This window comes from Ascaphus truei, chromosome 4, assembly GCF_040206685.1.
Source record: "Ascaphus truei isolate aAscTru1 chromosome 4, aAscTru1.hap1, whole genome shotgun sequence".
Lineage (NCBI taxonomy): Eukaryota > Metazoa > Chordata > Amphibia > Anura > Ascaphidae > Ascaphus > Ascaphus truei.
The window spans coordinates 325,846,812-325,867,499 of NC_134486.1; the positions used below are offsets into that span (position 1 = coordinate 325,846,812).

At 43.9% G+C, this 20,688-nt stretch overlaps 1 protein-coding gene across 1 annotated transcript in view; it reads right to left on the reverse strand.

Moving 5' to 3' along the window:
• The window catches only part of DDX43 (DEAD-box helicase 43), a 95,657-nt gene that overhangs the window by 67,364 nt on the left and 7,605 nt on the right, over positions 1-20,688 (reverse strand). The window contains exons 2-5 of the mRNA XM_075598018.1: positions 18,608-18,663; positions 17,520-17,637; positions 3,863-4,003; positions 2,933-3,014 (exon numbers count right to left, since the gene is read on the reverse strand). Of these exons, the coding sequence (XP_075454133.1) occupies positions 2,933-3,014; positions 3,863-4,003; positions 17,520-17,637; positions 18,608-18,663 (397 nt within the window). The remainder of the gene's footprint in view (positions 1-2,932; positions 3,015-3,862; positions 4,004-17,519; positions 17,638-18,607; positions 18,664-20,688) is intronic.

Genomic DNA, 20,688 nt, shown 5'->3' on the forward strand with positions numbered 1-20,688 from the left:
GTTTATGGGCAAGTAGCAGACTTGTATTTTGCCATCTCTGCTTATTAGACTATCGGCAGACAGATGGGCAGGGCAGTTAACGAGCAACAACAAACCTTTGGTCTCCAAACTTTGTTACCGTAAGTGTTTACGTACCTCGGGTACAAACTGCCAGCATTTTCGAAAACTGGTTTCATCATCAGTCACCCATACATTTTTACTAAAATAGAGACCATATTCACATGGTGATTTAAACTTGCCTATACAAAGTGGCTTCAGCTTGTGATTTCCTGTTTGGTTAACACAAAAAAGTACGGTCACTCTCTTTCATTTGTTTAAAGCCTTGTTTTCGCTCATCGTCATTCTTACAAGCCAGAGTGGTAGTCTAACATTTTGAAAAACATTCCGGTTTCATCGCAGTTATAAAACCTGTTCTGTGGTATAGCCACCATCTTCAATTATCTTCTGAAGCTGGGCAGGGTACGAGCATGCAGCTTTCTCGTCAGCTGAACGTATCTCTCCTGATATAGTAGTTTTGCTTCTTCCATGTCACCTTTTAAATTGATTTAGCCATCCACTACTTGCCGTGAAGTTGGTGGTGAAACTTTTGGCTTGCGTTTGCAGATGGTGTCCAGACAGAGGCGTGACTTTGGATCATTATTGGACAAACCACTAAAAAACAGCTTTATCCAACTGGCTGTCGAAGTTCATGCAAACTATTATGTTTCAGTCCATCGTCTGTTTCTATGGACTTCGCTGCATCAAAGTTTCTCCTTTTTCCATCCAAGAACTTTAGACTCGTTCAGTCCTAGGTCTCAAGCCACTTTGGTTTTCTGGACTCCAGATTTTATTCTATCAAGTGTAAAAAAATAATTCTTTTAAAGTAAAACGTCCTACGTTTGGTTGAAGTTCCCGCCATTTCTATCTGCCAGGGCTCTTCACTATGTCTTTTCCTGGGGTTTAAAACCTGCACAGTGTGTGGTAGGATAAGACTGGCAGAGATACCCCTGAACAGAGAGGGTCAGAGGTTTTTTAGGTCTCACTTTATTTCAATGTTTTATTCTATTAGTTTGTTGCATTATATTTTATTACTGTATTTGTGTTGCATTATATTTTATTACTGTATTTGTGTTGCTTATTGTACAAATTTTGCATCTTTTAATGCTTATAAGTAATGATTTTCCATATTTACTATGCCTCCATGGTAACAGGCATCAAATGACCCCACGGAGTCACGTAGTCACGTAGGGTCATTTGACACATGGGGTGTAAGACGGACGGACACCAGCAGCACGATTCAATACTTCTCGTCTGTTGGGAGTATTAAATGTTTTATTAGCCAATATAACCTTCCCCCACCTATTACTCTGGCAGGTAAAAGAGAAAAAAGTACATTTTGGAAGATTTGAAGAACTGGAAATATAAGAGTATATTTTGCGTTTTCTTCTACTTCCTCCATGGCAGCCATAACTAAATGGGATGTACCAAAGCAATTAGTTTGCTAGGGTAGGTCCACCCAGGGTAGTTAAAGGAATTACAGGTTGTAAAGCAAATGTATACAGGCATACCCCACATTAACTTACGCAATGGGACGGGAGCATGTATGTAAAGCGAAAATGTACTTAAAGTGAAGCACTAACTTTTCCCTCTTATCGATGCATGTACTGTACTGCAATCGTTATATACATGCATAACTGATGTAAGTAACGCATTTGTAACAGGCTCTATAGTCTTCCCGCTTGCGCACAGCTTCGGTACAGGTAGGGAGCCGGTATTGCTGTTCAGGACGTGATGACAGGTGCATGCGTGAGCTGGCGTTTGCCTATTGGGCGATATGTACTTACTCGAGAGTGTACTTAAAGTGAGTGTACTTAAAGCGGGGTATGCCTGTAATGTTTTACGAAGGTGTGCAACGATGACCATGTTGCTGCCTTACAAATGTATGCATGCATATATAATATATTGTATGTATAATGTATATATATTTATAGTGTCAATGTACATAGCGCTTCAATGGAGTAGTACATGTGACATCATAATATAAATGTATTATTTGTTAAACACAATGGGAAAAGGCGCTTCAGACATAAAAGTAACATTTATTAAAAAGAAATCCCTGCCCCGAAGAGCTTACAATTGAATTGTTAAGTAGGAAGGTGTTCTGCTAAGTGCGTCTCCAAGGGGTCAAGGTTGATGTATGAGGTGTATAGTGTCAGCCACTCGTATGCTTAGTTGAGGTGGGTTTTAAGATGGGTCTTAAAGGTGGATAGAGAGGGTGCTAGTTGGATATTGAGGGGAAGGGCATGCCAGAGGTGTGGGGCAGTCAGTGAGAAAGGTTTAAGGCGGGAGAGGGCTTTAGACACGAAAGGGATACAGAGACCAAAACGCAAAAGTCAGGATAGTGTACAGTGAGAAATTAGGGCTGAGATGTAAGGAGGGACAGAAGAGTATTAAGCCTAAAAAGTGAGAATACAGTGTGGTACATGATTTGTAACGTGGACCACATAAAAATGATCCTAGTAGAAATAACATGGTTCCTCCGTGATCACTGAACAGAATAACTTCATACTATAAGTAGCTCCATAATCAGTCTCTTTATACAAATTAAATTAGCAGCACATCTAACAATTCAAAGAAAACAGTTCTGCAACTTGATTTTTAGATACAAACTGGACACAGACTTTACAGTCCAGATGAATATGAAAACAATCGAGAGCCTAAGAAGAAAAAGAATACACCTGCATTTTCAATTAATTACACTACATTAGATTTATTTCTGAAAACAAAGTATATGGGCTGTGCAATAAAATCTAACACGGGAAGAATATGAATTGTGTCCAAGGCTTTGCGCATTCTTAAGTTCCTGGTTAAAAACAACCCATATGGTCTTAATACTGTACTCAAAACGAGTTAAGATAAGCTTACATATGTCCTCCTCCACACTTTAAATTACCTCCATCTTGTCACCTCATCTTGAGACATTGATGCAATGTTCGATGCTTCTTTGTAGAAGTTTTTTTCCATCGGAGGCAAATCTAACAGAATAGAAGGTAAAATACAGTCACAAAATGTTGCAGAATTTCATCCACAATTCTTTCAGTCAGCTTTTTTTTTTTTTTAGACAAAGCAAATTTATCTTCACAAAAACAAGTCATTGTATTTGATTAGAACCAAGTATCTAATTGTCCCTATAAAGATTTAGTCTTGAAACAACCTCTTATCCCTATATTTATTTTACTTTACTATTCCAGAGACTTGTGTTTTATACAGCAATAATAAAACCTTCAAAGTTTAAACTATGCATTTATTAAATACAGAATTAATTTGTTGACTAGATAAATGGCGATTGTGGTGGCAATTCATTACCAACAAATTACACATTAGTGGAAGAGAAATTCAGAGAGCTTATTCGCAATGAAAGCCAATAAAAATGGGGTTCTTATATCTAAATAAAGTAACACACCAAATAAAATGGGGGACCTGAGGGCTCAGTAATAAAAAAGAAATTAAAAAGCTACAAGTAACAAGTGGAAAAAAAGTTAGTGAATGATTGTTGTATGGGGGGGGGGGGAGGGAGAAACATTAGCAAGTGGTCCTTAAAAGGGGGAATACACACTAAAAATTACCCAAAATTGGTAAGCAGGGGTTATCCAGAGCTCCCGTGCTTCCCAAGATGCTTACCTCCATAGGTCATGTTACTATCACCTGCAAATATCTTGTGAAGCAGGAGGTCGGCAGAGCTTTAACCAACAATGATGAGCTCCGGCAAACCCCTGCATCCCACCTAATACAATATAAAAACAATAACCAGAAGACTGGCAATGTATATTTCATTAAAAATGTTTAAATGATGGTCCACAAATTTATAATATGGCATACCAACCTGCCCACTTCATGATTTCATATTTTTCTCTATTTTCACGAAGAGATGCCCAGTTAATCCCACGTTTCACTGGTGCAGTTACAGTGGTGCTCATATCTGCAGACCTAGAAGGGCGAATCTCCTTGTATCCAAATCTGGTATCTATTGATTAAAGTACAAAAATCATATTGTAATTTACACATGCTAATTGTTCTGTTTTTTTTTTTTTTTTTTTTTTTTTTAATTCAATTCTCAAATTTGTATCTACTTGTGACAATACCTATAGTTTACTTTAAGCTAGGGGTGCACAAGATTTTCAAGGGGAGAAGAGGGAAAGAGGGAGGGCGTTAGAGGTCCCACTCGCTTTACAACAAAATTTAAATTAAATGCCGGGGAAAGCGTGAGGTCGCCAACTCTCTTACCTGCTCTCAGATGGCTCTTCGGTGACACATCGTCATGACAACACTCAGGCAAATGACAACGCGACGTCACAACACCATATATGCAAAGAGCAGGTAAGGAGGGGGCGCAAACATAAAAAAAAAAAAATAGTTTACGCACCCCTGCTGTAAGCCGTAGTAGTAGATGGGAAGATAAGTTAAGCTTTCTCCTAAAACCATGGAGGTAACTATTTTCCATTTCAATAAACCATTAGCTTTTATTTGTATGATACCAACATATTCCGTAGCACAGTACAATAACGTACAAAAATAGCATATACAAGTACATTGACATTATGACAATTGGAAAGGAGTGCCCTGCCCCATAGAACTTTACATCGGGTACATTGGGTGAGTACATCTTATAACTACTTGGAAGTCCTTGGAGTTTCACTATGCTACTCATCGTACCAGGGACTCCCCCGTTCCAGAGGTATGTACGTACGGGACAGGACATTGCAGCAAAGTGTCCCGTGGCGTTTTGGTCATGGCAAAAACATCCCATTCCGCACACAGCGTGGTTCTTATTTTACACCATATTCATTATTTTTTTGGAATCTTATGATCTGACCCTCCACTTTTGTTCTAATATGTCAGAAAACTAGACTGAAATTTCAAGGCTTTTATTAATATTTAGAGGTAGCTCAAGGGGTTCAAAGATTGACAATAAAGCTAAAACGTATTTTAAATAGATACATAAGAAAAGATACTTCACAAAATAATAATAAAAACAAAACATATGGCAGGACACACCGACAATGACATCACCGATTTTCACTGGCTCATTCGTTAGATATATATTGCTCGGCGATTAGTGCATTTTTGCAGTTTGGAAGCTTTTTGGATTTTGTTGCACAACGTTAAGCATGTACTTTGTTTTTATCTTTATCAGCAGATATGATGCTATTATATTGCATGAGCTGTACACCTCTTGGTATGGTCGTTTACAACACGCGCATTTTTAACGATCTCTTTTGCTTGCACTTAGTCATCTCTGAGACACAAAGTTTCCGGATCTAATTCGAAGTAACTTCGAGGTAATCATTACAGTTCAAAGAATGTCATTGTGTTCTTTGTGATAAAATAGTCGACGTTCGTTCCAATTGATGCTCTACTGTTCAATTGAATGCGCTTTGTTGGTTCGTCCAGTCCATCCTTCTCTTTCAAGTTCTTCAACATGGCACACTTTGACTCCATCAAAAGAGGCCAATCCAACAAGTTCTTCACTTAGATATCACAAATGTCCTTCAAATTTTTGCTGGCGGTTTTATGGATTGTCTGGTTTATGATTTCATAGGCATCTAGTTCTTGAAGTAATTTAAGGTCATTATTTGGAGAAGAAATGGAGTTTTAGTAAGCCATGCTGCCTTCAAGTAAACACGCACAATGAAAATGCATATATCACAAAGGCCTCTTTCTTGTCGAACGGAAAGCTTGAGCTGGCTTCTAAACATCCATATCTTGAAAGCATACATGGCTTTGCTCATCCATCTTGCATGGTGAAATGCCCCAGGTGTCTTAAAATCGCACTCCTTGTGGTGAAATTTCACAAAGGGAAATAATTGACAGTTCAAGGAATTCGAGTCATCTCTGGTTTGTTGCAATTGAAGCGGACTAAATGCAAAGGCCAAAATAACATCCTTATCAGGATTCACAGCAACCACAACTCTTTCACAGGTGGTTACATTTTCAAACTGGGTTTCATTGATTTTGACCCATAACTGCTTGAAACGTTTGAAAATTGCTACTTGTTGACCATATTGTCAGTACCATGAATATGCTAAATACACCTTCTAATACAATTTCCAGCACCGTGTGCGCATCTCACTCTGGAGCCTGCACTCTGGATCACCCTACGCGTTTCGTGAAGATCTTTCACTCTCAGGGGCTCTGAGATTGCAGGATATTGGAGAAGGGAGAAGAGTGTTCAGGCAGCGCAGGCTCCAGAGTGAGACACAGATAGGGTGTCCAAGTACACATGGTGGGATCTTAGAGGTCCACAAGTTCGTTCTTGCTATACCCGATCGAGTTGTGTGTCTACTGCAGTAAGCACAAATGTGAGTACAATTGTTTATCACTTATTTTTATTCTATTTTTGGGGAATAAATTGTATACACTTAGAGTGTGTGCTCTTCTATTTTTAGTTGAAGTGAATTTACAGAAGGGTGGGGGGGGGGGGGGGGGACTCTGAAGAAAGCACCAGGACTTCTCTGATACCTATGAATGTTCCCTAGAGACAGGACTTTTTTTTTACGTGATATATCTAGATATTTTATTTTTTATGATATGATTACACCAGGACTTATTCTCTGGGTTGTCCTATATGTCTCTATACCTTATTCACTAGTTGTTTTTATGCCATTTCAATATTTTATTGTGACCCCATTTTACTTTATGGTTGAGTGCTTATGGGATGTAGATATATGATGCAGCGTCATATGATGCCGTGCGGCCATTTTGAATAGTGCTTCAGGAGTAAAACATGATTTTAAAGGTGACAAGACAGCAGAAGGCCAGAAGACGCCGTCAGGACCCCGCAGCTGGCAAGTGTCGTCAAGGGGGGGGGGGGGGGGGGTGGGGGGTGCGGCTAGTGGGGTTTGGCCCAGTTTGTCAAAAGGTGCCAAGGAGATTAACAAAGCAACTCTAAATATTTGTAACGTTTATAACGGATTACATAGACTTGAATATTTATTTCCCTCAAATATCACAAACTTTTGGAAGGCCAAAACTATTAAAGCAGCAATCCCCCTCATCCCTCTTACTTTTTTTTTTTTTTTAATTTCTGTGAAAACAAAACCTGGAGACTCAGAGCTGATCTATTGATAAAATCTTGTTCATTATCTGCTTTGACAGAGCCTCCGGGTCTTTTTGCTGTATTCTATATTATTATTTTGGTGGTATATTATAGAGTGCTATCTAAGGGGATTGTCTTAGTCTCTTTTGTGTGTTTTATAAATGTACTTATCCCCCAGCACCAGCAGTCTACCCTAATTATTTAATTACTGACTTTTTGGGTATATTTTTTGTACTTAATTAGTCAGTGTTATTTGGGGACTGGTTTAACCACTTACATATAGTGTGAGCAACATACTTTTTTGTGTGTTTGAGATATATATATATATATATATATATATATATATATATATATATATATATATATATTTTAGAGTTACTTTTTTAATCTCCCTGACCCCTTTTTTATCGTTTCCCACCTTTTTCTCTGCTCCTCCATTGGAAACATAGGAAAGTGGACACATTAGGTAGCCCAGGTGGTTCTCTACTTAAGCCATCAAATCTGGTGCATGACTTTCATTCATACCTGGGATATGCCTTAGGTCTATCAATTCATATTGGAATTCCCTTACAGATTTTTACAGTACCACCTCTGTTGGGAGTCTATTCCACAAATCTATCACCCATTCTGTAAAGAACTACTTCACGGTTTCCTCAAGCGCATTAATTCCAGCTTCAGTCCCTCTTGTTCTACCTTATCTCGCTTTAAAATACGCTTCCCTCCTATAACCCTTCATATATTTAAAAGTTTTAATCATATCCCTCCCCAATCCCTGCTCTCCTCCAAGCTGTAGCCTCCATTACGGTTCTTCAGTGTTTTCTGATGTAGAAGAGCACAATTTTAATATATATTTTTTTCCTGAAATTAAATTAGTTCCCCCCTACTTTATTTTTGGCCCCTACCCTTTTTTAGCTATATAGAAAGTAGCAGGTCCACGCAAATTAAATTAACACAGTATAGCTCCAGGGACGTAAACTAATAATAATTTATTTCGAAAACGGCCTAGAGGGAACTGCTGCTTTAATTTACGTCCTTCTGGAAATATAGTCTTCAGAATTTAACAGTATGCTAGGGGAGACCTTACCAATGATCTATAAGGCCTTGTGTATAGTGCCCGCGACGGGAGATGCCGCCCAAAAACAAATATATTGCCGCCGCGTGCGCTTACAGTAAGCGTCGCGCCGCAGACTTTGGAAGCCGGGAATATATGATTTTTCAAGGGCTGTCGCCCCATGTGACAGCCCCATAACAAATCAAATGCCCGGAAGCCCGCGCCGCCACAAAGCGAAATATGACTTTGCTAGCGGCGTCACCCGTCGCGTCGCCGGCACCATACGCGCAGCCTAAAGCGGTATCACTTCTTTCTACGGCTTATCCCTCAGGAACTTCGCATCCTGCTGGCTTCCCCCATTCCTTCCCTCACTACAACTCCCTTTCAATATTCTCTCCCTACCATTTATTTGTTATTAATTTTCTTCTTGCTTTGGAATTTATATTCTCAGTACACAGGATAAAAGAGGGAGAAACCCCTGCTTCAGCTTAATAATGATACTGTGAACATGATGGTGCAGTTATGGTTCAACAACTATGAAGAGAAAGAACACCAACTTAGTAGCACTCTCTCACGGACAGGAATGATGTGTATGAGTTAAAAATAATTTATGAACATACGATAAAATACAGGGTGTTAAAATAAACAATTAAATAGCGTATTCAGAATCCAATACGGGTGTAGTAACCCCGGATAGTAAACAAGGGGGGAAAGAATCTTAAAAGACCATGATCAAAGTACCAGCAGTTGACCATAGTAGCTACTATGTGTACAATAGGTGACAAATTGTTCGTGGTACACACTGGGTTAAACTGTATCCACCGTGTATGGCTGGCGATCTGTGTGGTCACATATCCACAAACACAATGTTGTCAGAAACGAAACACTATGTAGCAAGCAAGTTGGCAAGAATCTGGGTAGTAGATAGTTTCCTACTTTGTGTTACGCCGGAGTAGCCCGCAGACCAGACCTGTCCCTAGAACTGAGGTGGCAGGTATGAATACACACACCGACAGAGCGAGGGACGTGTCCGGGTTGTGGTATTAGATGGTGCCAGGCCAGATGGGGTGTATTGCGAGAATACTTGCCGATACCGTTTTCCCAGAAGAATGGTCGTTGCCGTTGCCGAGATCAGGGGTAGGAGATGTATGGAGGAATCGAGATGAGTGCCGAGGTCGAAGGGAGCCAGAAGGTACTTAAACAGGAACAATCCGAAGTCGAGAGCCAAAGGGGGTAGTCTGCCAAGCCGCGTCAAAACCGAGAGAATCAAAGAACAAGCACTGTGAAACACCCATACAAAAACTATGACGAGCGAGGAAGCACAGAACAGAGAGGGTATATAAAGCTGGAACAGCCAACCAGGAGAGGGGGCGTGCCTGGAGGAGCCCAGGGAGCTTCAGTGCATTGGCTGCTGTTCTTAGAGCTCAGGTGACACTCAGCAAGAGCCAGATTGTAACCATGCGGTGTTTGGGGGCGGAGCCTGAGTGGAGATAAGTTCAAGGGCTTTTGTGTGTGCACTGTAAGTCCAACGTGTGCATGAGAGGAAGCAACGTGGGGTGCGCACGTGCGTGCGGGGTGGCGATTCCGCGCCGACAGCTGCGGCGCAGAACGAGGAGGAAGAACCTCGTGGAGCGTCCCACCATGCCGTGGGGTAAGTGATGAAGCTGAAGGGGGCTTGCGTGGTTGTAGTGGAAGGGTCTGAGCAGTGTAAGGAGAGAGCCGTGAACTCCGCCTGAGACGCTGTGTGCTCACATTCCTAACAGTACCCCCCTCTTCAGGATCGGCCTCAGGACGATCCAAAAACGGCTTGTCTGGAAATTTCCTCCTAAAAGTCTTCAGGAGGCTGGGTGCATGGATGTCTTTGAGCGGAACCCAAGACCTCTCCTCGGGTCCGAAACCCCTCCAGTGGACCAAAAATTGAAGCTGCCCCCTGGAGATGCGGGAGTCCAGTAAGGCTTGTACCTCGTATTCCTCATTATTGAGTACCGTGACTGGATCTGGCTTGCTGGTCTGTTTAGGAAAGAAACGATTGGCAATGTGGGGTTTTAATAGCGAGGTATGAAAAACGTCTGGGATCCTCATGGAGGGTGGTAGTTTAAGGCGAAACGCCACTGGGTTAATCTGCTCCACGACGGGAAAGGGTCCCAAAAACCTAGGTGCCAGTTTAGGGGAAGGGACTCTCAAGCGGATGTTTCTTGACGAGAGCCATACTAAATCCCCTGGCTTGTAGTTGGGTGCCGGCCGACGGTGGCGATTGGCCTGAAGTCTAGCAGTATCGGCGGCCTTGTGGAGAGACTTTTGTACCTTGGACCAAATGTCTTGGAGAGTGGAAATCCGTTCGTCTACCGCCGGTACCCCAGAAGCCAGATTAGAAATGGGTAGGCAGGGAGGGTGAAACCCATAATTGACAAAAAATGGAGATTCTCGGGTGGATTCACTTCGGGCCGAATTGACCGCGTACTCTGCCCACGAGAGGAGTTGGGACCAATCATCCTGGGAATCAGAGATGAAACATCTGAGGTATTTCTCCAGCGACTGGTTAGTTCTCTCCGTCTGTCCATTGGACTGGGGGTGGTATGCAGAGGAGAAGGAAGAGACAATTCCCAGTCTCTTAGTGAAGGTCCTCCAGAACTTGGAGACGAACTGGGATCCTCTGTCAGAGACAATGGAAGACGGAATGCCATGGATCCTAAAGATATGCTCAGAGAAAATGTCTGCTAGGGCGGGAGAGGAGGGCAGTCCCTTGAGGGGGATGAAGTGGGCCATCTTCGAAAACCTGTCTACGACAACTAAAATGGTGTTGAAGCCCCTAGACCTAGGGAGGTCGACTATGAAATCCATGGAGATATGGGACCATGGACGAGCAGGCACTGGCAATGGGAGGAGAAGTCCCTGAGGTCTCTGTGGAAGTGTCTTGTTCTGGGTGCATACAGGACAAGCGCGAGTGTATTCCGCAATGTCTTTAGACATACTGGGCCACCAAAAGTTCCGACGAATTAAGTCTAACGTCCTTCTGAAACCTGGGTGACCTGCAGTTTTAGAAGAGTGTCCCCAATCTAGGACCTCTGGAATGAATCTGGGCGAGACGAAGAGCCTGTTAGAGGGGATCGCCGTGTTTGAAGGGATCTGTTGCTGGTCCCTTTTGATCTTGTCTAGCGATTTGAAGGTGGAAGTAGCCAAAATTCTCTCGGGAGGTAGGATAGGTTCCAAAGCTGCCTCAGGCCTGTCTTCCGAGGAGTATTGTCTGGACAACGCATCTGCCTTCACGTTCTTCGTTCCCGGGATATAGGATAGATGATAGTTGAAGCGAGAAAAAAAAAGCGCCCAGCGAGCTTGTCGAGGACCGAGGCGACGTGCACCTTCGATATAAAGTAAATTTTTGTGGTCCGTTAAAATAGAAAATGGCTCCCTTGACCCTTCCAACAGATGTCGCCACTCTTGAAGTGCCATTTTAACGGCCAATAACTCTCTGTTGCCGACGTCATAATTCCTCTCGGCGGAGGAAAATTTCTTAGAGAAATACGCACAAGGGTGAAGTTTATCCTTGGGCGAGTACCTCTGTGATAGTACAGCCCCTGCACCGCAGTCCGATGCGTCAACTTCTATGACAAAGGGAAGATCTGTGTTGGGGTGGCGCAGGATCGGTGCCGTGACGAATGCCTCTTTAAGGGCCTGGAAGGCGGAGATTGCTTCGGCAGACCAGGCAGAAGGATCAGCCCCTTTCCTAGTCAACGCCGTGATGGGGGCCACTAGAGTGGAGAAATTGCGAATGAACTTCCGATAGTAGTTCGCAAATCCTAAAAAGCGCTGGATAGCCTTGAGAGTCTCTGGTCTGGGCCATTCCGTAACTGCCTGGAGTTTACCTGGATCCATCAAAAAGCCTTCGTCCGAAATAATGTAGCCCAGAAATTGGGTAGAGCGTTGATGGAAGGTACACTTCTCTAGTTTGGCATACAGGTGATGTTTGAGTAGACGTGAGAGGACGTACGAGGTGTGATGAATGTGATCCTGAAGATTTTTGGAGAAGATCAAAATGTCATCTAAATAGACAATAACAAAGATGTTGAGCACCTCCCGAAATACGTCATTAATAAAGTCCTGAAAGACAGCCGGGGCGTTACATAAACCAAAAGGCATGACGAGGTACTCATAATGCCCACAGCGGGTGTTGAAGGCCGTCTTCCACTCGTCGCCCTGCCTGATGCGGACCAAGTTGTAAGCCCCACGGAGATCCAATTTGGAAAATATCTTAGCCCCACGCAGTTTATCGAAGAGTTCCGTGATCAAGGGGAGAGGATAGCGGTTCTTGATGGTGATACCGTTCAAGCCCCGGTAATCAATACATGGCCTCAGAGTACCATCCTTTTTCTTCACGAAGAAGAACCCTGCTCCCGCCGGGGAACTGGAGGGCCGTATGAATCCTTTCTCAAGATTCTCCTTTATGTAGTCTTCCATGGCTTGAGACTCAGGTATCGACAATGGGTAAGTCTTGGACTTGGGCAAGGTGTATCCTGGGACCAAATCGATGGGGCAATCGTAGGACCGATGAGGAGGCAATTGTTCTGAGCGGACCTTGTTAAAGACCTCACGGAAAGGGTGATACACAGGGGGAAGAATGGAGTCCTGAGTCATTGTGTTAGCCAAGAGTTTGGGAGACTTCCCTGACCTCGGTTTCCAGGTGATGGGGGTAGGTGAGACCCAGTCAATTGGAGGGTTGTTCTTCTGCAACCAAGGTAGGCCGAGGGTTACTGGCGTACCTGGGGCCTGGATGGCGTCAAGTACCAGGGTCTCGCTGTGGGAGTAGGTAGATAGCAGGAGAGGTACGGTCTGTAGCGAGATTAAGGGTGGAGACAGCGAACGACCATCAATCCCAACCAAGGCAATAGGTTGGGCCTTCTTCACCAAAGGTATCCGGTTCTGTTTAGCGAAATCGAGGTCTACAAAGTTTCCTCCAGCACCGGAGTCGATAAAGGCAGCAGTAGATGTGCGAAACTCAGCGCCTGCGAGAGAGATAGGAATCGTAAGTTTCTTAGGCAGTGCCTCCTTGGGAAGGGGACGAGGAGAGATAACACCCAGTGAGAGCCCCTCCATACTCACTGAGTGTTCCCATTTCCCGGACGCAAAGGGCATGCACGGACCAGATGTTCAGGGGATCCACAGTAGAAACAGAGTCCGCCGGCGTAGCGGTGTTGTCGTAGTGGATTCCGGATCTGTTGCACCCCTAATTGCATTGGCTCGGGAGGCTCCAGTGCCAGCTGCTGTGAAGGAGGTGGTCTAGGGACCAGAGGAGAGTTGGGGAAGGGTGCTTGGAAGGTTAGTGGCCGGGCATTCTGACGCTCCGAGCGTCGTACCTGGATGCGTTGATCAATACGTACGGCCAAGTCAATGAGCGCCTCCAATTGGTCTGGCCTGGGTTGCCGAGCAAGCTCGTCCTTGATGGACTCCGAGAGACATAGACCTTGCCAGAAGACGGAGACGAGCGGCTCTTGTCCCCAGTTCGTCTCGGCGGCGAGCGTGCGAAATTCCACTGCATACTGTGTCACCGATCTTCGCCCCTGAGTTATCTGGAGGAGGGAAACAGACGCCATCTCCCGGCGTGCAGGGGAATCAAAGACTTGTCGGAACTCACCCTTGAAGGCTAGGTAGTCTTGTGTCAGGTCCGGGCGCAACTCCCAGACTGGCGAGGCCCATGCCAGCGCGCTGCCCGTCAGTAGGTTGTACACGTAGGCTACCTTCTTCCGGCCGGTGTCGTACTGAAGGGGTGCCATTTCAAATTGAACCTCACACTGGTTAAGGAAACCTCTGCACTCCTGCGGGTTGCCAGCGTACGGCTTGGGAGGCGGTATCTTCACGTCCTGACTGCTGGGTCTGACTGGTTCTGCAGCCTGTGGAGGAGAAAGAGGAACAGGTGCTTCCGGTACCAGAGCCGAAAGTTTAGCCATTTGGCGTGTTAGGGCCACAATCTGATCAGCCATGGCCTGGTTTTGCTGTATCAGCGTAGAGATTGCTTGCCTCAGTTCGGCCTGGTCTGCGTCTTGTGGGCTCGTCATAATGTTACGCCGGAGTAGCCCGCAGACCAGACCTGTCCCTAGAACTGAGGTGGCAGGTATGAATACACACACCGACAGAGCGAGGGACGTGTCCGGGTTGTGGTATTAGATGGTGCCAGGCCAGATGGGGTGTATTGCGAGAATACTTGCCGATACCGTTTTCCCAGAAGAATGGTCGTTGCCGTTGCCGAGATCAGGGGTAGGAGATGTATGGAGGAATCGAGATGAGTGCCGAGGTCGAAGGGAGCCAGAAGGTACTTAAACAGGAACAATCCGAAGTCGAGAGCCAAAGGGGGTAGTCTGCCAAGCCGCGTCAAAACCGAGAGAATCAAAGAACAAGCACTGTGAAACACCCATACAAAAACTATGACGAGCGAGGAAGCACAGAACAGAGAGGGTATATAAAGCTGGAACAGCCAACCAGGAGAGGGGGCGTGCCTGGAGGAGCCCAGGGAGCTTCAGTGCATTGGCTGCTGTTCTTAGAGCTCAGGTGACACTCAGCAAGAGCCAGATTGTAACCATGCGGTGTTTGGGGGCGGAGCCTGAGTGGAGATAAGTTCAAGGGCTTTTGTGTGTGCACTGTAAGTCCAACGTGTGCATGAGAGGAAGCAACGTGGGGTGCGCACGTGCGTGCGGGGTGGCGATTCCGCGCAGACAGCTGCGGCGCAGAACGAGGAGGAAGAACCTCGTGGAGCGTCCCACCATGCCGTGGGGTAAGTGATGAAGCTGAAGGGGGCTTGCGTGGTTGTAGTGGAAGGGTCTGAGCAGTGTAAGGAGAGAGCCGTGAACTCCGCCTGAGACGCTGTGTGCTCACATTCCTAACACTTTGTAAGTAATTACTTACAGTGGTAAATGAGTAATACGCGTGGAGTACCATAAAACAGATGTCAGCAGGGATCTTAAGTTATTAGATCCGTGTGGACACTGAACTCAGAGTGACTCAGCTGCAAAATCGTGAGAGCATTGTTAAGGTTCCTATCCAGAAGGGAAGGGAACCGCAACAAAACGGCATATTTTGTTAGAGCATTGACCAAAAAGTGTGCCCTGAAAATCATCATGGTAATGTACAGGCACCTCAGAGGTTGTGAAATGGTCTAGCAACTCCCTGAACTGAACACCTAGATATGAATCTATAAACTGAATACCTAAATAACCCAAGGGTAGGGTTATTGAACTCAATCAGCAGTGTAACTAGTATACAATGTAACTCAGCTACTGTCTATGTAGAAACCCTAGTGATTGATGTTCATGGTATCAGTGGAGATAGGCAAGTATATTAATCCGTAAATGCTGTAAATAGTGACTATTGGTGCCTTGGTAGTAACTTTATTCCCTTTAGGAGGTGCTTCGTTAGGCCCGGGCCATAGAGGTGTGGGGAGAGCGGAAGCGCGCTAACGCTGAGGCTCGCCTGCTTCAGTCAGCGCAATTGCACGGACTTGCAGGCGAGCCAGCGTGCGCGAAGGGAGCCGGGGGGAGGTGGTTGGAGGCGGGGCAGTGACGTCGCTGGGCCAATCGCCCACGACGCACTGACGTCAATGTCACGGCGCCGTGACGTTGACGCTGCTGTGCAGTGATTGGAGGTTTTCAGCCGACAGCGCGCTGAAAAACAGCTTGGCGCTCGGCTGAAAACTCCAAAGCCTGAGCATGCCTGCGGACGCTCGCGTGAGCCGCCTCTCAAGGCATCCTCATTGAGGATGCAGGGGCTCAGCGCGGAGCGTCCGCACGCCTCAGCACGGCTGGTCCATCTATGGACGCAGCCTTAGACCAGAGGGTCTGTCGGAGAGAAAGCGCATTTGCTCCCGTGTGGAGTCTCAGTGCTGCGGTATCAGTAATGAACCCTGCGCGTGCATGGATTACTATCCGGGGTTACTACACCCCTACGTGATTCTCAATACGCTAATTACTTATTTTAAACACCCTGTATTTTATCGTATGTTCATAAATAAATTATTTTTAACTCATACACATCATTCCAGTCCGTGAGAGAGTGCTACTAAGTTGGGGTTCTCTCTCCATAGTTGTTGTATTCTCTGTACAGACTTGATCCACAGGGGGGGGGGAAGGGAGCGGTATTCTCAGGAACACACCAAGAAATAAAAAATATAAACACAGTGATAGTGCAATATGTTAAGACAAGCGGAGAATGGGTGAATCTTGGCTCTAATGCAATTCCTACTTACAGCATGTAAGATTTAAACAGGCAGTGGTCTGACTCTGTCAGGATGATGTCGGTGTGGGGTATACACAGAGAGGGGAACTTGATAGTAGTTAACTTCATGCGGGATAATCTCAAGGTGTAACAGCTCAGGTTCACGTAGGATAATATGAAAGAAAGACGGACTATAGTATAGACCATAAAGTACAGATTTTTATCTCATCACGCAAGGTGCACAAACGTACTTACAATAAGTACTTGAAAGGTATTCCCGTAGCAGTTTCCTGAGGAAGCTGTTAGAGAACAGCGAAACGCGTTGAGCCAAGCCTTTAGTCCACCAGAGCCCTGCTGCAAGTGAAGACGTGTGAGGTGTCTGCTGCCTATACCAGCGATCGGCTGAGATTCATCTCCCCCGCTCTCCACCGGTTGTCATCCCCCGTGCCGCCGGAAGTGACGTCAGACGCCATACCGCGACGGGGAGGTGAAAGCGAAGGGAAGCTATCCAGCCAGCACACCATCGCCAAAAAGTCCTCTACTTTCTCACGAAACTGCTACGGGAATACCTTTCAAGTACTTATTGTAAGTACGTTTGTGCACCTTGCGTGATGAGATAAAAATCTGTACTTTATGGTCTATACTATAGTCCGTCTTTCTTTCATATTATCCTACGTGAACCTGAGCTGTTACACCTTGAGATTATCCCGCATGAAGTTAACTACTATCAAGTTCCCCTCTCTGTGTATACCCCACACCGACATCATCCTGACAGAGTCAGACCACTGCCTGTTTAAATCTTACATGCTGTAAGTAGGAATTGCATTAGAGCCAAGATTCACCCATTCTCCGCTTGTCTTAACATATTGCACTATCACTGTGTTTATATTTTTTATTTCTTGGTGTGTTCCTGAGAATACCGCTCCCTTCCCCCCCCCTGTGGATCAAGTCTTCTCATGTAAGGAATCTGTACATATTCCTTGGAAGGTGGAGAAGCGTGTTCTTCTGGGATACACATCCCTTTTAAGTATTGCATTTGTTTATTGCACTTAATTATATTAAGGTGTTTATTAGCGCCGGTACAAGTCATTTGGTTGCACTTTTGTATTCTCTGTACACACACACTTTTTAAGAAGTGCAAAACGTTCGATTCACAGTTCAGTGTTTCAAAACTAAAAAATACATTTTTCTCACCCGTTTCCGGTCTTTCATCATATCTTTCAAGAAGATCATCTATCATTGTTTTGGCTTTATCTTGTTGCTCGCTACTTCCGAAAATCTTAACCTCAGAATCGTAGTCTCCTTTCGTGATCTAAATTGGAATCATTACTACATTTCAGAATACATAACAAAAGGCAACAATTGGTTATATACCTATCGTCCTGGCCAAATGTTACAAATCTTAGACAAGGGGATGCACAGGTTCGGTTCTTGAAGGCCGCAAACGGTCCAAGTATTTACAGTAGCACTCAAAAGCAATTCTTCTGGTAAGGAAACAGAGAAATCTGAACAACTTGGCCTTTCTGCAGCTCTGGAGGGTCATAACTTGTGCATCATTATCTTAGACTATGATAGGCACCTAAAGAGATCGATGTTTCTATTATTTGCTTGCGACATACAGTATGTATTTTCATAAAATAGCTTTCAAAACATGCATCCATTTCACACATTTCTATCATGGCCCAACACCTGTATAATTGATACTCCACCTTTGCATTATTGATCTGGTAAACGAAACCAGTTTTCACAATAGAATAGAACTTTCATGGCACAAACGCAGTCTTAAGAAAAAAAGTGCAACAAAGAATTTGAGAAACATGGGGAGGGTAGTAGGACCGTGCGCAGACTACCTGATTGAACCCACGAGTAAATATTATTTATCATGTACATAACGGGTACGCAAACTGGGGGGCGTGCGGCCCAAGCTCTTCCCCAAAGCATCTAAATGAAATGCCGGGGGAGCGCGCAAGGCCTCTGTATGTTCCCTTACCTTGTCGCCGGTGGCTTATGGCAACACGGCGTCAAATACGCCGGAGACTAGGTAGTAAGTAGGGGGAGCAGACGAAAAAGTTTGTGCACCCCCGTTTGGTGAATATAGCAAAGGGACGAGCAAAGGGCAGTTTACATTCATTAGTGTTATGTGCACAGCCCTCTAAAATAAGATATTATACAATAAAATACATTGCACTTCACTCCCCATAACAAACGTTAGCATGCACTTCTAATAAGCCAATACCCACTTTTTTTAAAATGAGAAATTAAAAAAAAAAATATCTGCATACCTTAATTCTAGAGCCAGAAGATTCTTCAAGCTCCCTTATTTTAGAGCCTCCACGTCCTGCAAAAGTCAGACATTTTGATTTGAAGGCACAGAACGCCAACATCCAAAGAAACACAATTTTTCCTTAAAAGAAAAAAAACCTGAAAACGCATTATACCACAAACCAAACCACGTTTACTTTTTCCCAGAAAAAAAAAAAAAAAAAAAATATACAAAACCGCAACAGAGGGCTTAATTAAGACATCTGTTTTTTTACCTTGCTTTGTTTTTCTTATTCAAGTTTTTATATACATTTTAATATAACTGGCATAGATGGTCAACTTTTTACTCTCCACTTGTCTTTCATCAAGCTGGGTAAAATTAATTGAAGATCAAGAGAGAGCGCAACGCTTCTGCGATAGAGACGACCCGGAAGAGATAAAAATTGCCATAAACAAAGTAGGAGATATGGAGAGAGGCAATATATGGCAATATCACGACACAAAGATCAGTAAACTTTTTTTGCCCCATTCATAACCAAGTACAACTGTGGCCCATTTTAGGATAGATAAAATACTTTAAAAAAAAATACACTGGACAAGACATTATTGGTAAAGCTCTGGGAGAAAAAAACATTGGACATTTTGTTCATATGGGCACCTAATTTAAAAGATGAAGTTAGATCCCAGTGAGTTAGTGAAAACTATAGTTGGCCAACCACTAACCCGAAAGGAATTTTTCAATGCACAAGTTGTTGTAAGGCTTGGAAATAAGGGGGACACCATTTAAATCCAAACTAGTGAGGTATTTGATATTTCACATTGTATTAACTGTAGATTGGACTTTGTTGTGTATGTGCTCCAGTGTCATTGTAATCTTCAGTATGTGGGTTGTACCAATAGACCACTCAGGACGAGGATACTGGAGCACATTTCTAACATTAGTATAGGGTTTGAGTCCCACAATGTGTCAAGACATAAGCAAAAACATGATTCACCCCCTAAAGCCGAGGTGGACAACCCTGTCGCCAATCGCCACAAGTGACGAATTGGCCATGAAAGTGTGGCGAATGAGTTTGCCAGCTCCCACAGTAAAATAAACTTTTCCTGATGGCGTGTGCTGGTTTCTGCTTTCTGAATGAGTCATGGACTCAACACAGCCATCCAATACTCCACTCTGACTTCAGTTGGCGTCTAGACTCGACCTTGAACTGTTAGTTTTTATGGGAGCTAAAATTTGTAGTGACGCAAGTAAATGAAAAGCATGGTGTGGCAATTTTCACTTCTCATTCGCCACACCTGTAGCTACATTGAAAAATAGGTTGCCCACCGCTGCCCTAAAAGGATTAAATCAATGTGGGCATTGACCATATTAAGGCCAACAAAAGAGGTGATGGAATTAGAAGTCTCTCCCAGAGAGACTTGATCTAAAAGATAAAATGATATATTCCTATGGTCTCAATATGAAGAGACTTAAAAATAGTTTCTTAAAGGAATATTCTCTTACCAGTAGTGAGACTCTGATCCATTTTTTATTTTTACATTTATGGATCCACACCATATATCCTTATGACATTATTATTGGAATTCCCTCATTTAGAAGCACAGAAGAAAGTGACCTAAGTCACGATAGCCCCTTTAGTAGCACTCATGGCATAATAAACATAATTAGGGATAATGTATCCACAGAGAGAGCTGAAACGTACCCGCTCAACCACAAACTCAAGGTATATAGTGGTAGCCGAACATCTAAACTGTTAAAAGCAAAAAACATTTTTAATAATAATAATTAATAATCATCTAGAACAACGTCAAAACACAAAGTGAACGTATATAATCAGTGACTACAAAATAGGAATAAAAATACAAAAGGTGGGGAAGGGATGTTCGAGAATACTTAGTGGTCGGTAACATAATGTATCATATCAATGACAAAACAAAAATTTCAACCACGTGTAGATAGGTATGCCAACAAGAATATATCCCTAATGCGTAACCACTAAATGACCGCAATCGTCCAATGTAAAGCCCCGATGGCTATGATTAACCGCAACACAATATGTGCATGACCGATATATAACGCGACTGTAGTAGGTGCATTAAT